The sequence below is a fragment of the Acipenser ruthenus genome, chromosome 2 (assembly GCF_902713425.1).
Source record: "Acipenser ruthenus chromosome 2, fAciRut3.2 maternal haplotype, whole genome shotgun sequence".
NCBI classification, from domain to species: domain Eukaryota; kingdom Metazoa; phylum Chordata; class Actinopteri; order Acipenseriformes; family Acipenseridae; genus Acipenser; species Acipenser ruthenus.
The window spans coordinates 18,065,853-18,082,788 of NC_081190.1; the positions used below are offsets into that span (position 1 = coordinate 18,065,853).

Below are 16,936 nucleotides of genomic sequence, written 5' to 3' on the forward strand. Positions count from 1 at the left end.
TTTTGTGTCGTAACCAAAGTGTGATTTTCTGTTGAAAAAACAAAGGTCCTAAATGATTTAATTTGCATTAACACAATGTTATTTTTCATTAAACTACTACATAATTGGAGTACAATATCCTTCAACACCATTGTGAAATTTACCAGAACGTTGGTTGTTCTTCATACGTGGATCACAATGTTGTTCAGTGCCATGTTGAATTGCTCAATTGTGCATTACTGTAAGCTCATTAATGATTATTTTGTTAATTGACAATTTATATGCAGGAAAAAATACATTCCTTGATTATATCCCTGCATTTACCAATATGCTTCTGTAAATCATAAGATGAATTGGTTTCTTCATAATTTCAGACATGTTGACATTTACTGGTAAAACTTAAGATGGACCAGATTCTGACTTTTACCGTTACATATACAGTCCTGTTCTAACACCATTGCTATGTAGCTTGTTCTGATATGTCTTGCCAGATAGAACATGTGTTAACACCCACCTACAATCCCTGTTTATGTTGGCAGCACCATCGCTTTCACAAAACATTGAAGAACAAACCATGTCAGCCCAAATGTCAGATACTCTACCTACAAAATGAAACATGTATCATCAAATTTGCCTTGGTGCTTGCAGTCCTATTTGGATTACAAATTAAACACATACAAATTTAAAAATGATTTAACCCACAAATTCATTTTATTAAAACACAGAGAGGACATTAGCAAATACCTTGCAAATCAGTATTTTTTCCTTGTTTGGAAAAAAAAAACAAGCAACGTGTTTCAGCTTTTGCTGCATGTTACTGATTTCTTGACTATTATATGTGCAGATGAGACATTCCGTATCATATGGACCAATAAACTCAATTTGTCCATCTAAGATTTCCACCAAATTTTACATAGGGGTTTTCTACAGGGTGGTGAAGAAAACATTATTTCAGTCCATGTTTGAATTGAGCTCTGACATTGACCTGACATGGTAACTTGCACAAGACTTACACCTGGAAGAACAGTTAGCCAGCTAAAATTGTGTATACAATGTTTATTTCAGGGATCAGTATTCATTGTGTTTGGATATTCATTCTAATGAATTTTGAAGGCTTTTTACAAAACCAAGCTTGCGTACTTAACCCAGTGTTCTCAAACACGCACAAGACGCCTCTCAGGAAATAGATGATGGTGATGCAGGAATGATTCTAAACAGGCAGGGCAGTGCATTACTGGACATCCCACATGCTGTGTTCATATTTAAGACTTTAGCTAGTTACATACTGTAATAGACTGGGTTCAAATGTTGGTCCTGTAGGATTATATTGCTTATTTCTTTTTATTTATTTTTTTTCTACTGCAGGATTTAATAAGACAGATATACTTTGGGCTGCCTGTGTTGATTAGGCATTCATTCATTCATTCAACACATTGCGAAGGTTTTGGTTTTACTAATGACATGTTACCCTATTATGATGGTCCAAGTAAAATGAAGAAGTTGGAAAATGATAATAGGAATTACTTTTTTGGCATATGCTATTTTAGTATAGATTCAGTATATGTGTAACAGATGTGTTTATTACTTTTAGATTCTTTTTCACAATTTACAAAGCATATTCTGCTGTACCACAGTATTTTGTATTTATACGACACCCCACTCCTTGCCAAACTAAGTGACACGTGTTCCTGCGTTATTTCAGAATATTGGAAAGAAGATGACCTGCCAGGAGTTCATCGCCAACCTGGATGGGCTGAATGGAGGGCAGGATTTCCCCAGAGACCTCCTTAAGGTGGGTCCCTGCTAATGACGGTTACAGTATTAATAGTAATTCTACATGCCTTCTTTAGTAGAGGATATTTGTATTAACTACTGTAGCATAACTTGCTATTTTATTCTCAATCGTCTACTTAGTATGTAAATCTCTACTTTCATAAAGACTGGTAGATTTCTCTAGTGTTTGCAGTTTTTATTTACATTTTGCTAGATACCTTAAATGTGAAGTGAATGAAATATATAAAGATTTGAAACTGTACTGTATTTGTTGATCATCTTCCAAGGGAAAGTGGAGAAACAATATAAACGTGTGTAGTTTAATAAGTAGTTTTTAAAATAACTGCCCTTTTGTGGTAATAAAAACACTTTGTTCCTGTCCACCGATTTACTTTTGTTTAGAGCAAATTAATTGCTCATAGTACGAATACACATTATTCATGAAATGTCACTGTAGGATCCGCTTTTGTTGACGGTTTCATTAAGATAATAGCTTCTTACTCAACTACATGGTGGGGCAACCGTAAGTTAATATTGATTATGCAAACATTTGTAAAGAAGTTGACTTGTTTGACAAAGTTCCAGTTTTAATACAATCTATATGCAATCTAGACTCTTCCATAAGAGTATTTCTCTCCTTTCTGTAGGTATTCTGTTGCAGTCATGCACTGTACAGTACAGTGCTAACCTTCATTTTAGTCTTGCGCGTCAAAAGATGTCTCATTGCTCTCAAGGATGAATAACAGAGTTGTTTGTTTCTAGCTGATAATGCCACTGGAAGTATGTGGGAGGAGATGATATTGCAGAAGGCCGCTGTGTGAACAATTGTGCATTCAAACAGTATTAAATTGGCAGTTTTCACTCGTTAATCTGTCCTTGGTCTCTCTTTTTGTGTATATCAAGTGGCAATAGCAGGGTACAGCTGAAAGCTGCTCAGAAATTACAGGAGCCCGGAAAACAACCCTGTTGGGTGCTAGCAGCCAGCTGGTTAGGGAATAAAGGTCTTCAGTGCAAAAATAAACAAGTAAATAAAACATTTGAATGTATACACATAAAAAAGTGGACCTTTTTCCCTAACCAGCTTATCCAACTCTCCTTGGTTTATATTTCAGTGTGTAAATCTGCTTGATCAAGGTGACCTTGAACTTGACCTAATACGGCAGCTGTACTTTTCCATTTTCAGATGATGAAAACCTTGGCCCTGCATTAGGGCCATTCTGGACATAAGTGAAGAAATTTTCACATTTCATGTTTACAGACCATTCAATCTGATTTGTCATTCCTCTTAGATAATGCTCCCAGGGATGCATTTATTTATTTATTTTTGCCATGGCCCTGCAGATTGTATTTCCCAAGCCAGCTCCCTGCTCCCACTCTTCAGGGTTGTTTTCAGCATTAATGCATACTTGAGAGGGAACCTGTGGCAGTACCCTGTTGTTGCCACCTGATATAAAGGAGATCAAGAATGTTTGCAGTAGAAATCTGAGAAAATAAATACATGGTAATAAATATGTCTGAACTTTGTGTATACTGTGTGCATCACACACCCAGACACTGTGGATTGGCAGATTTGTTCAGAGGGCTGGATATTGAGAGTCATGACTTCTCCTGCCAAGTAATATTAAAGGGATCGGCCATATAAAGATGCGGTATCTGCAAAATGGAAAAACGACTGTGGTGCTAGTGGTTCCTGTTGCACTCAAAATCACAGCGGCCAGTTAGCCACAATTATCTTATTGTATTTTTCTTCACTTGGCTTTATACTTTATGTGTCTATATAACTCATCCCTTGGCTGTTTTTCTACAAGTGAAATGTTTTTAGTCTTCTGTACAGTATTTGGAAGCCTGGCTCTGGGAGTGTGTTAAAAGATCAATTCCACTTCCGACACACAGTTTTGGCATGATTCCTGTAAACTATGCGATGTTCTCGTCTTTCTGAACTTCACATATGAAATTAGATTTATAAAAAAAATATATTAGACATATATAAATTATATTTTTTTCCCAATTTATATATTTTAAAAGTAGCATATATTGCCAATATGGGAAGGCTTCATGTAGAAAATATTAAAATTGTTACCTAAAATATTCCTGTCATGAAAAAAATCCTTACTGCCTTCTGAAACTTGTGAGCTGCTTAAATAAAGCATAGTTTGAAGCTACATTCATCAGGGAAGTGGAGATTTGTTTATTTTTCAGAAACGTTAGTAGGCTGTTTGTTTTGTACTCCATCTATATTTACTATACAATTGTTACCACATTAATTTCAGCTTGATGATCAACCCATTTTATCTAGCTCATTAATCCATAAGAGGGGCTTTGCAAAACTGGGGGTGAATAACTAATAAACACTGTAAATACAGTATGTAATTCTACTTCCCGAGCTGACGGGTTTAAAATGTTAATTTGTGATATTTCAGTGAATTGACCATGTAGGTTGTTGACCAAAAACTGTCCAAATACTGGTCTGGTCATTGCTTTGGGATTTCTTTTCATATGGCTTCCTAAATGTTACCCTAAGTGCAAAGACTGTTTTAGTCTAAACAGATACAATCTGATTCCACACATCAAGGCTTGATCCACTATGAGTGAGACAAAAGATCACATTCAAAATCATTGGGGTCAGGTTTTGAAAGCGTTTGCCAAACTGTGGTATGCATGGAAAAAAATGTTACCGCTGTTAAATATTCAACAGTAACTATGAGGAGGTTGTATCACATATCCCATTTGGAGATCTGATCGAGTTACAAACTGTAATTTGCTAGCCATGTAGTGGTTGGGGTTGTACAGCATGTTAGCCAGTAAATGTTAATTTCTGCATGGGAAATTAAGTATCAATCACTTAATGGGTATATCTTTAACCTCATCTGTAAGCTCATTTATTAGTTGTAGTGGTAGCCGTTGTCGTATCAGAACAAATCCTGAGGTTTAACGTGGTTCGATTTTATACTGTGGCACTGGAATAGCTCACCCCAAACCAATTGTAAAACTTTCATGTTATAAGATGAAGGCTGGCAGATGAAGCATCTTTGAGCGTTAAAGATGGCAGTTTTACATGCAACTTTAATATTTCCTGTAATGTTTAGAGCAGGGATCTCCAGCCCTAGTCCTTTTGAAATGAAACCAGAAGACCCTGTAGCTCTCCAGGACCAGGGTTGGAGTATAACACGCATCCCATGCATTGTGCACATAACTGAGCAGTTAAAAAAAAATAAAAAAAACGCTCATCTGGTACGCTAAAAGCAGAGTTGTAAAGCAATGAATAATGCTTACTGTTGTAGGATAATTCATACTTTAAACTGTGTTCCTGTATTCTATATTATCAATGTAAAAAATAAGCATGAACTGTACAATCGCAATATAAAGTATTTGGATTTAATTGGGTTTTTCCTCAATTATAAATAAAGGCTCAGAAACAGCAACTTACATATCTTCTGGTTTTGTTAATGTATTCAGTTTGCAATTACTTTCAGTACCGTGCTGACCAATTTTTACAAACAGCTTTCAAAAACTGCACCTTGAAAGTATATACTTCAGTATAGTGTCTTTATATACTGTGTATCTACCGTGTGTGTGTGTGTATAATATATATCACAGGTAGTGTACAGAAAAATGGAAACACCAATGTAAAGTCACTTAATAGGACGTTGGGTATCACCCCTCTTTCAAAGTTACTAAGGTCTCCTCTTGCAGCCATGCTAGCCATAATTATAGGCAACCAGGCCTGTCCAGCATTTTTATACATGACCCTAAGCATGCTGGGATGTTATTTGCTTAATTAACGCATGAGCCACACCTTGCTTTCAATATACTTGGTGTCCCTCCATTTTTTTTGTCCAATGAGAGAGAGAGAGAGAGAGAGAGAGAGAGAGAGAGAGAGAGAGAGAGAGAGAGAGCTCAATTGCAAAGGCATGTTTTCTGAGAGTAAAACCATTTTCTACAGCTGGTTAGCTTTTGTACTTGCAATGTTTCGGTAAATAGAACTATGAAAACTACAAAGGTTGCAGGAATGCATTTGAAAAGATTGAACAGAACATTTTAAATGAGAAATGAAAACTGACAGCTGCTGACCACCAGAATTCATCTACAACTACAGATGTTCCGTTCAGTTGGTCATCTAGGCCAGATTTTTTCTTTTTAATAAAAGCCAATCTAGGTGTTTAGAGATTGCCTACCCCAAGTATACAGAAGACTACACTGTGCCTGTGGCAGGACGGAAGCCCTGCCCGTGTAAATTGTGTGTTTGTTTTATTATTTGTATTTGTTTGGTAGGGATGGGGTTAATTGCAAGTCCGTGTGCAGAATGTGGCTGGAGCTTAATTGCTTAATTGAGGATCAATTAAGACCAGCCACATGCTATATAAAGGGAGTCAGGTCCTTTGTTTGGTTAGTTGAGGGAGAGGCTGAGTGCAGCAGGGTGAGCAGTCCAAGCACCATGATAGCTCAGCTTGATTGCTGTTTTTGCTGTGTTGTTTTTGTTGAACCCTTTTGTGTTCCTGTATTAATTAAAAGTGCGCATCGGCGCTAAAACTGCAGCTTTCCGACTCGGGGCCTGCTTCCTGCCACTCACCAGCCTTGTCCGTAACGCTGTCCTGTCACACAGTGCCATATGAACCCGCTTTATATCATGATTTGCTGTGCAGGCAGAATTTGTGCATGTAAAGCGGGTCGTGATATAAACAGAGTTTCACGTTTGCCTATGACAGCACATTACGAGTGCGAGGAAAAAAAGAAAGAAAACTAACGGTGAACTAAAGAGCATATAGTTTACTACAGGACAAATACATTGTGTATCATTAACTGGAACTAAACAGTTTGTGTCATTATCTAAAAAGGCATGAATTGTGTGCAGATGTATAAGACTGACTCTTAAAGAAGAAACATTTGGTGACGTTGGTGTTTTGTAATCGAGTCTGTATCCCATGACCGCCCACGCAGCATTTGACAGGCTGCACAAAATGTCAGTTTATCAGCCGAGATGATTATTTGTTGTTAGCTGTGTTGGAAATTAATTATATCCTGTGGTTACTTAGTAAAGCCCAGCCAAGCAGCGTCTGACAGGCTGCACAAAACGTGACAATAAGAGGGTTTGTGAGATAATGTTAAGAGAGGTAATTTCTCAAAGAACATGTGGTGCATGGTGAGTGGTTTTTGAAAAATTGTGAAAAATAAACAGGGTGTGATATTAAGCAAAGTGATATAAAACAGGTTCATCTGTATATACTTTGCTAAATTTATGGCCGATCCTACTGTAACTATAATGATCATCAAACTATAACCTACAAGAAAAAAACCTCTGCTGTAAACAAATGCCTTGACTATTCAGTGGGCTCCTGGTCCTTATCGCTTAAACACATTGAAGCTGGAAACCGATCTCGAGGCCCAGGCATCATTTGATCCCCTTTGACTTTGTTAATACAAGTTGGTAGAATATCTACAAGGAATAACATAGATGTTGTAGCAGTAATGGCTTTGTAAAGTGAATAGTGTAAAGCTAAATACATCTGTTGACTACAAATAGAAAATGTCAAAGTGTTTTAATTACAGAGGTTGGTTTTCACAACTATCCCATTTTAAAGATCGTTGTCTGGAACTGCAGTTGTACTTTAACAGACTGTGTTGTTGACGTTGTTCAATAAAAAGTAGAGGACTCTTAGCCAACAGGCAAGGGATGTGTGAGAAGCGTAAGCAGCGTGTAGGTGAGCAATGCCCAACATGACATACAACATGACGCAAAGGCTGTCACTAACTCACTGCACTGCTCACTGAGCCGACAGCTAGAGAATTAGCTGTCTTACTAATATAGAAATATATACAGCCACTGAGAAATTATGCTGTTTTTGTGTTGTAGTAGTAGTAGTAGTAGTAGTAGTACCTAATACCGATCCACAAAAAGGGAGACAAAACCAAACCAGGTAACTACAGACCAATAAGCCTGACTTCTATTATATGTAAACTTATGGAAACTATAATAAGATCCAAAATGGAAAATTACCTATATGGTAACAATATCCTGGGAGACAGTCAGCATGGTTTTAGGAAAGGGAGATCGTGTCTAACTAACCTACTTGACTTAATTGCAAAGCATACGACATGGTTTATTTAGATTTCCAGAAAGCTTTTGACAAAGTCCCGCATAAAATATTAATTCTCAAACTGAGCGCAGTAGGGATTCAAGGAAATGCATGCACATGGATTAGGGAGTGGTTAACATGTAGAAAACAGAAAGTATTGATTAGAGGAGAAACCTCAAAATGGAGCGAGGTAACCAGTGGTGTACCACAGGGATCAGTATTAGGTCTTTTGCTATTCCTAATCTACATTAATGATTTGGATTCTGGTATAGTAAGCAAACTCGTTAAATATGCAGACGACACAAAAATAGGAGGAGTGGCAAACACTGTTGAAGCAGCAAAGGTCATTCAAAATGATCTAGACAGCATTCAGAACTGGGCAGACACATGGCAAATTAAATTTAATAGAGAAAAGTGTAAAGTTTTGCATGCAGGCAATAAAAATGTGCATTATAAATATCATATGGGAGATACTGAAATTGAAGAAGGGAACTATGAAAAAGACCTAGGAGTTTATGTTGACTCAGAAATGTCTTCATCTAGACAATGTGGGGAAGCTATAAAAAAGGCCAACAAGATGCTCGGATATATTGTGAGAAGTGTTGAATTTAAATCAAGGGAAGTAATGTTAAAACTCTACAATGCATTAGTAAGACCTCACCTAGAATATTGTGTTCAGTTCTGGTCACCTCGTTACAAAAAGGATATTGCTGCTCTAGAAAGAGTGCAAAGAAGAGCAACCAGAATTATCCCGGGTTTAAAAGGCATGTTGTATGCAGACAGGCTAAAAGAATTGAATCTATTCAGTCTTGAACAAAGAAGACTACACGGCGATCTAATTCAAACATTCAAAATCCTAAAAGGTATTGACAATGTCGACCCAGGGGACTTCTTTGACCTGAAAAAAGAAACAAGGACCAGAGGTCACAAATGGAGATTAGATAAAGGGGCATTCAGAACAGAAAATAGGAGGCACTTTTTTACACAGAGAATTGTGAGGGTCGGGAACCAACTCCCCAGTAATGTTGTTGAAGCTGAAACCCTGGGATCCTTCAAGAAGCTGCTTGATGAGATTCTGGGATCAATAAGCTACTAACAACCAAACAAGCAAGATGGGCTGAATGGCCTCCTCTCGTTTTGTAAACTTTCTTATGTTCTTACCTTAAGTCCATTTATAAGAAGAATATACCATAAGATATACCGGTAATCACAATAATATTTTGGTTTAGATTACTTTTAAGCATAACTTTAGCATTTAAAGTTCATTACAAAAAGTGAAACTATTTAATTGGTATAAGGTAAAATAAAATGAATATCAAATCAAGGCCAAAACCCACATCATAGGGGTATTAGTTGTAAGATAATATGGTCATGGCTGGCTGTAAGAAAATGCCTATCAGAGAAATGGATTCATTATGAAATGAAATAGTTTTGTTTATTTTATTTGGTAATGACAATGCTGGACACCTTTCATAATCCATTTGCAGTTCATAGTGCCAACAATATGGGGGGCTTGATTCTTTCTCCTGGATGTGTCAGCCCCAGGCTGCGTTGTACGACAAATGATCACTAACCTGATTTATTTATGTATTTACTAAATAAGTTGTTAGGCCTGGGCTTTGTCAAAACGTTACACACCTGTAAGTATTATACAGAACACGTGTGTAGCATTTTCAGGGAAATACACATGTACATTTATGCAAAATGTAAACAAATTGTTTACTGTTTTTTAATCAGATCTTGTTCAATCAACAAATGATGTTAATTAAAATGTACCATAATGCAGATTCTGTTAATACTTCTTTTCAAGCAGGGTATACCATAGAAGACTCAAGCAGCAAATAACCCATTTGATATTTAGTAGTATGTCTTTGAAAATGCTTGGTTGAGCTTCGGACTTTCGCCTGGTGATAGCTTTAACATATAAAAGTTGATTAAATTCAGGCTTCTGACAGACACCAACTCTGCTCTTTGTTCTTTTGTAATGAATTAAGCTGTTTGAGGGTCTATATAATGTACATGTATATTGCTGAGCAAATCTACAATATAACCCTCAATATTTCAGTCTGAATGAACCATTCAGATTGTATGTAACGACAGGTTTGTTGAATGCATGGAACTCCAACTGTTTGTGTTTTCTAATGCATCACTCCTCCTGAAATATTTGAAGATGTGTTAAATGTGAAATGACCTTCCTAATTTATTTGAAGTATCCATCAGCTTGCCCTGACATTTATGTGGTTAAGCGACAGATTTTTGTTTAAGTCAAATAACAGTAAAGGAATTTAAGGAGTAACAAGAATAATGAAAGTTCACAAATATGTAATATGTTGTGAACACAACTTGTTAGCCACTTTTCTATCTTTTTAGCTTCTGGTGGCAACATCAGTCTGGTAACAGCCATCTAAACAGTCACTCTTTTGACTAACATGTATTGGTGGCTAAATAGATTCGTTAGACCGACTTGTTTAATCTAATTTAGTTCCCTTCATGTATTCAGTCAGTGTCAATCACAGAATGTTTGTTTTTTTGTGGGCCATTGTACTGCTATTTTCACATCTACCTGCTGCAGGGGTGCTGAAAAAGATTTGTTGCATGTAAATCAACGTTACATTTAAAACACCTTAACCTTTTAAGGTACAAGGGACAAGTGTCCCACAAATAAAACAATGGTGACTTTCTTATTTTTGCAGTGAGGTGCACGAAACAGGGTTTAACATGTACTGAAAGGTTGGATATGGTTATCTAAGTTGTCAGTTTCCTCGTGATACTTGAGTCACTGTCAAATGTATTTTAAGAAGAAACCATTTGAACAACCGCTCTATTCCTTGTGTACCTTAAGGGGTTAATCAGAAATCAAAGCTAGATAGACAGGGTTACATTTAACCGCGTAGTGTCATAGAAGCGTCATAGTTTCTTGAAAGAAAATCCACTAGCAAGGTTAAATTATTCTTGATTCTTAACAGATTGTTTCTGTACTGTACTAAACATTTAGCATTTGCAATCACTTGATCTTTTGCAATCACTTGATCTGGATTACACTGTTTCCATTTGCAGTGGATTAGTATGGGAGATGGGACATGAATGTAGTATATCCACATAAATCTGTTGCATTCCTCAATATAGAGCCTCTCTGGTTTATTTTTAAAAGCAAGTTAAATGATTCTTATAGTCTATGCTAAAATATTTATTTACTTCTGTTAAAGTTTGTGCTATTTCTTAATGAAGGGCTTAGTTTAACAAATATGTATACAATATATTAGGATATATATTTAGAAATAGCTACATTTTGTCTTCATGTTTCAAGACATTTCATGTTTCAAGACATGCTGAAGCACCTGATTGTGCTCCATGGTAGCAAAATGTAGCATATTGGCAAGGGCACTAAACTTGTCATTTCATTACTGTGCTTGTCTTACAGTTTTATTAATGTTCTGATCTGGAGCCAAGAAGTATTATTTAGACACGGGGCCAGAGATTGAATATTCTATTCATTATACAAATAGCTAGAGGTAATTGCTCATTTCAATGGAGGATTGCACTGTTTTTTGAATGACTGCACAAGTCAACAGCAAGGAAAGGCGAGGGCATATTAACTGCATAAGAAACAACAAAAGTAAGTGCTTTGTTGAACCTTTTAGCCTCTATGTTTTTGCATTTTAGTTATTTGCTGTAGAAATTTCAGAAGTGTTAAACAAGGTTTTGAACCCTCCAAATACTGGCTTTAATGTTAGGCAAGGCAACTTTACTGGCTTTAGCATGTACATATGCACTAATATCCAAGGAGGGACTCTGTCGCCCTGCAGCATGTTTTGAATTTAGTGCCCTTGAATGGTGATGCACAGTGGACCTGGCAATACTCAGCTATAGGGTTGACAATGATGGCTTGAATACCCCCTTGCTATTCAGTCCCATCCCTCTCTCACAATAAGAGTATGCTAAAAGTGTTGACTGGCATGGTGGTTTTGTAATAATGACTAAGCTGGGACCATCAATCTCATGTTGCATGTAACCTGCTGTATTTGGACCTAGGTCTCCGGAGGTGAAAATCAAATAATGTTTATGCTAGTAAGCACTGCACCACCATAAATGTACCTATTTTAACATTAGAAAATATTCCTTCAATAGTTTTAACATTTAAAAAAAAGAAAAAGATCAGGTGTCAGTTAGGTTTATAACTACTAGATTTAATTAACTTAATATTGCTGTAAACCACCTTATCCGTACTGAGTATCTTTGGACATATGTTGAAAAGGTTGTTGTGCAAGTGAGGCCTGGTAGTGTTATATAGTGTACATATGGAAGGCACAGCAGTCGCTCAGCCAGACAGCAGGGCTGCCTTCAGTCCTGCTGTCTCAGTCTAAATTAAATCCTAACAATCTGGCTGTGTTGATCGCTGTAAAGATTTAAACATACCTGTAACTGTAATATTGCATACTTTATATGCAGCCAGCCTGGGATCATCCCCAAGTGGCCCATTAGATAGCAGATTCCATTGCCCAACAAACGTATTGTAGCTTGTATAAATGTCAACTGGATTTCTGTTGTGTATAAAATAAATGCAGTAAATACATTTTAAAAAAAAAAGTGAATAACAATATGCATTTTGGCAGCTTCTACTGTAACGTGAAGCAACTTGTTGTGTACCTAAATACATGGAATAGAAAAGTGTCTGTATACGTGAGTTCAGCATGTAAATATTGCACTTGAGAAAGTTTACAAAAATACTAAACAAACTAAAGGCAACAAGTAGTACATTTTAGAGTGAAGTGTTTCCAGGGTTGTACTGTTGTAATTTACCATGGTGTGCCTAGAAATTAGGTAAATTAGAGCTGATATTTCTAAACCTCCTAAATGCCTTATTCCCAGTTTTGAAGACCATTAGCCATTGTATATGATGTCACACTGTAGGGGAGATTGGTTATAAATACCCATGTGTAATGGTTTCAATTCATTTAGCACTCTTAGTTACAATTTTCTCTCAAACTCTCAAGCTCAAGATTGCGAGGAAACAATTGCACAATAAAACACACACAACACTGTTGTATCTTTTATACATTTTATCAGAAGTTTGTAAATAAAATGCACATCAATCTCAGTAAGGAATAACGGTTAGGCAAAATCTCAGTGTAAATGTCAATAACAAGTGAAAGCAATACATTAATTAGGCTATCTGTAATTTGTCTATTCTGTAAGAACTAATTATTTTAAGCCAATAAATGTAATAATATGAATATGCAAGCAGGATAATTGTAAATATGAGTCAGTAAATAAATAAATATAAATTCAGTGAATTCTAATTATTAGGATATTACAAAATTGTTCTTAATTCTTTATCGATCCGTTGTCAAACATATACAGTGGCTCTCAAAAGTATTCACCCCCCTTGGACTTTTCCACATTTTATTGTTACAACATGGAATCAAAATGGATTTAATTAGGAGTTTTTGCCACTGATCAACACAATGTCAAAGTGAAAAATAAAATCTTTGCTAAGACACACCTAAATAAGCTCTGGTGCAACCAATTGTCTTTAGAAGTCACAATTCGTTGAATGGAGTCCACCTGTGTGCAATTAAGGTTTTTCACATGATTTCAGGTTAAATACACCTGTCTCTGGGAGGTCCCACAGTTGGTTAGTACATTTCCTAACAAAAACTACATCATGAAGATGAAGGAACATTCAAAGCAAATCCAGAATAAGGTTCTTCAAAAGCACCAATCAGGGGTAGGATACAAGAACATTTCCAAGGCATTGAATATCCCTCGAAGCACAGTAAAGTCCATTATTAAGAAATGGAGAGAATATGGCACAACTGTGAATCTGTCTAGAACAGGCCGTCCTCAAAAACTGAGTATCCGGGCGAGAAGGGCACTAGTCAGGGAGGCCACCAAGAGGCCTATGGCAACTCTAAAGGAGTTAGAGTCTTCCACAGCTGAGCTGGGAGACACTGCATACGGCAACAATAGCCTGGGTGCTTCACAAAACTGGCCTTTTATGGGAGAGTGGCAAAAAGAAAGCCATTGTTGAAAAAAACTTGCATCATATCTCGGCTAGAGTTTGCCTGAAGGCATGTGGGAGACTCTGAGACCCAGTGAAAGAAGAGTCTATGGTCTGATGAGACCAAAATAGAGCTTTTTGGCCTCAACGCTAAGCGCTATGTTTGGCGCAAGCCTAACACCGCACATCATCCTGAGAACACCATCCCTACCGTGAAGCATGGTGGTGGCAGCATTATGCTATGGGGATGCTTCTCTGCGTCAGGGCCTGGAAAGCTTGTGAAGATAGAGTGCAAAAATGGATGCAGCAAAGTAAAGAGAAATCCTGGAGGAAAATCTGCTGAAGTCTGCAAGAGACCTGGGACTTGGGAGAAGATTCATCTTCCAGCAGGACAATGACCCCAAACATACAGCCAAAGCCACACTGGAGTGGCTTAAAAACAAAAAGGTCAATGTCCTGGAGTGGCCCAGTCAAAGCCCGGACCTCAATCCAATTGAGAATATGTGGAAAGAGTTGAAAATTGCTGTTCACCAAAGGTCCCCATCCAACTTGTCGGAGCTTGAGCAATTTTGCAAAGAAGAATGGGCAAAAATTGCAGTGTCCAGATGTGCAAAGCTGGTAGAGACTTATCCAAATAGCCTCATGGCTGTAATTGCTGCCAAAGGTGCCTCTACCAAATATTGACTCAAGGGGGTGAATACTTACGCAATCAATTATTTTCTGTTTTGTATTTGTAAATAATTTAGAACAATTGGTAGATTTTATTTTTCACTTTTTTTGTGTTGATCAGTGGCAAAAACTCCTAATTCAATCCATTTTGATTCCATGTTGTAACACAATAAAATGTGGAAAAGTCCAAGGGGGGTGAATACTTTTGAGAGCCACTGTATCCTTTTAATTAGAATCACGGCACAAAAACATTTTAAGACCCATTCATCGGTTCTTTTAAGGAAAATAAGATTCTACACCACTTATTCAAGTTTGTGGATCACCTTGCAATTATTGTAGCTGTTGGCTTAATTCACTTTTATGGAAGATAAAAACTAGCCTTTCTTTTTGTAAGAAAACAAAATATAACACACACCCTTTTTACATTACACCACTATCAACTTTTCTTCAAATATACATGTATTTAATTCCCCAAGTATAGTTTCTGTAACCCTTTCTATTCTTTAGTTTAATTGGGAATACTCGGTTTGTTCCGCAGAGTTGATGCAGTGTTGAGCGTACGTGACGTCTTGTAGAACAATGTCCCCTTTCAGCCTTTGTTTATAACAAAATATAAATTCTTCCATTAAAATTGACCATTCCCTGTAGGTCAGTTCAGTCCATTTAATTGAGTCTTTAAATCATTAGTTGTCCTCTTCTTTTAATGATGATCCCAGGCAGTTATTTGTATGTTAATGTCCTTTAAACAATCTTTTGAGTCTTCTTCAAGTTTATTAAGTTTAGATGTTATTCAGAGCTTGCAGTCCAGTTATTAAAATATCTCCTTTTTTCTGACTTATTCATTCATGTTTGGAGCTGTTGTTTAAAGATATTACATGCAAGCTCCTTTTTTCCTGACTTTGGTTGCTTGATGTTGAAAGCAGTGTTGCCGTTCAAGATGTTACCTCTGCTGTTTCCTTTCTCTGACTAACTTTACAAAACTCCCTTTAAAACAAAGACAGCCTCTTGGTTGCCCTTGAAGATTTCCAAATTTACAATATCTCCCATTGGTCACAATAACTATATTGAATTAGCTGCAACACCTGGCAATTCTAGGGAGTCAAACTCTGTCGAGCCTGTGGGCCTCACTTATCAGTGTAGCTATGGTTACCAAGCTAGGCTCACTCCCTTTTAGCTCTTCTATAACAATTTTGCAGACTCAATAGAATTTAAAAATAATTTTAAAGCTCAAAGAATAAAAGTCTACACTCCTTATCTATGTAGTTGTCATAGAGACTAGGCAAGCTGCCTCCAGACCTATATGCTGAATCGTATTAACCTGTTCTGTGCCTACAACACCAAAGTCAACACCAAACTCCTAATGTACAAGAATCCTCATAAACCACATTATACCCTAAGAGGACAGTATTAAAGACTTCTAGTCAAAGAATGTTACTAGCTTCTTTTAATGATTAAACAAAGGACAATATAAGTATAGTATAGGGCTTAAACAAGAACAATCCAACAGAGATTCTACATTTTTACACAGAATACCATTTGGTGGACAGAAGTATGACTTAACCCCTCAACCCGTCATTGTAAACTGTAGTTCTTTTAAAAGTTGTTGTCAGCTCTTTTTTTTTTTTTTTTGTGCTTCGGCGAGTTGACTTTTTAACCTAAAGACTCATTAAATCCTAGGTACTTAACATCTTGGTATTATATGCAAATTAATAAAATAATCTCAAGTGTGTTGATGACATGCTCTACTTCTCTCACCTTTCTGTAAATGCTGAGCTGCTGCTGTTTATCATTTTAACACATTTCCATAACATGGCAAAATAGATCACGAGAAGTGCCTGGGATAGATGTTTAATTTAGCAGGGGCCGCTTGAGAGGTCCCGAGGTGGATGTTATTGATTCCCTTTCAAGTACGAACTTTAACTATTACAAATTGCGTGTTTACCGATACAGTAATGGCTACGCTTCTATTTCAGGGAACCAGGGTTATGATAATAACCTATAGTTTTCTTCCCACACTGCATTTTCAGTGCAGATATCAATCAAGCATGATTTATTTATACCTATCTGTTTAATGTACAGACCTCATTTAAAGACAGACATTTCTTGTCACCAAAAAAATATTTGTGTATCCCAAACAGTTCCTATGTCAACCGGGTGTATGTGAAAAGGAAATTGTTTGTTTCTCACAGTGGAGACCTCCAATATACCAAGGATTAAAGTTCATTGGAAAGGGCATGTCTGTATTTTTTAATTCAGCGTTCTTAACCTTCTAGCTGGCTTTTAAGATTTCTGTACAACAACCAATAAGGATGTTTGACATTCAATTAAATGTGGCTGCAGTAAGACGACCCTAGAATGCAGCTTTCGATAGATACTGTAATTGTTGGATCATTGGAATGGTTTGACTCTGAAATAGTATTCTCAGTGTACCAGCATCATC

General features: G+C 36.8%; 1 protein-coding gene across 6 annotated transcripts in view; it reads left to right on the plus strand.

Annotated features, from left to right (window-relative positions):
* LOC117409576 (PH and SEC7 domain-containing protein 3) overlaps window positions 1-16,936 on the plus strand; it is a 102,075-nt gene that overhangs the window by 51,396 nt on the left and 33,743 nt on the right. For 5 of the 6 annotated variants that reach the window (XM_034015838.3, XM_034015837.3, XM_058990464.1 and 2 more), the window contains one exon: window positions 1,681-1,771. In XM_034015838.3, coding sequence (XP_033871729.3) covers window positions 1,681-1,771 — 91 coding nt within the window. The remainder of the gene's footprint in view (window positions 1-1,680; window positions 1,772-16,936) is intronic. The other variant, XM_034015836.3, reaches the window with a different exon arrangement.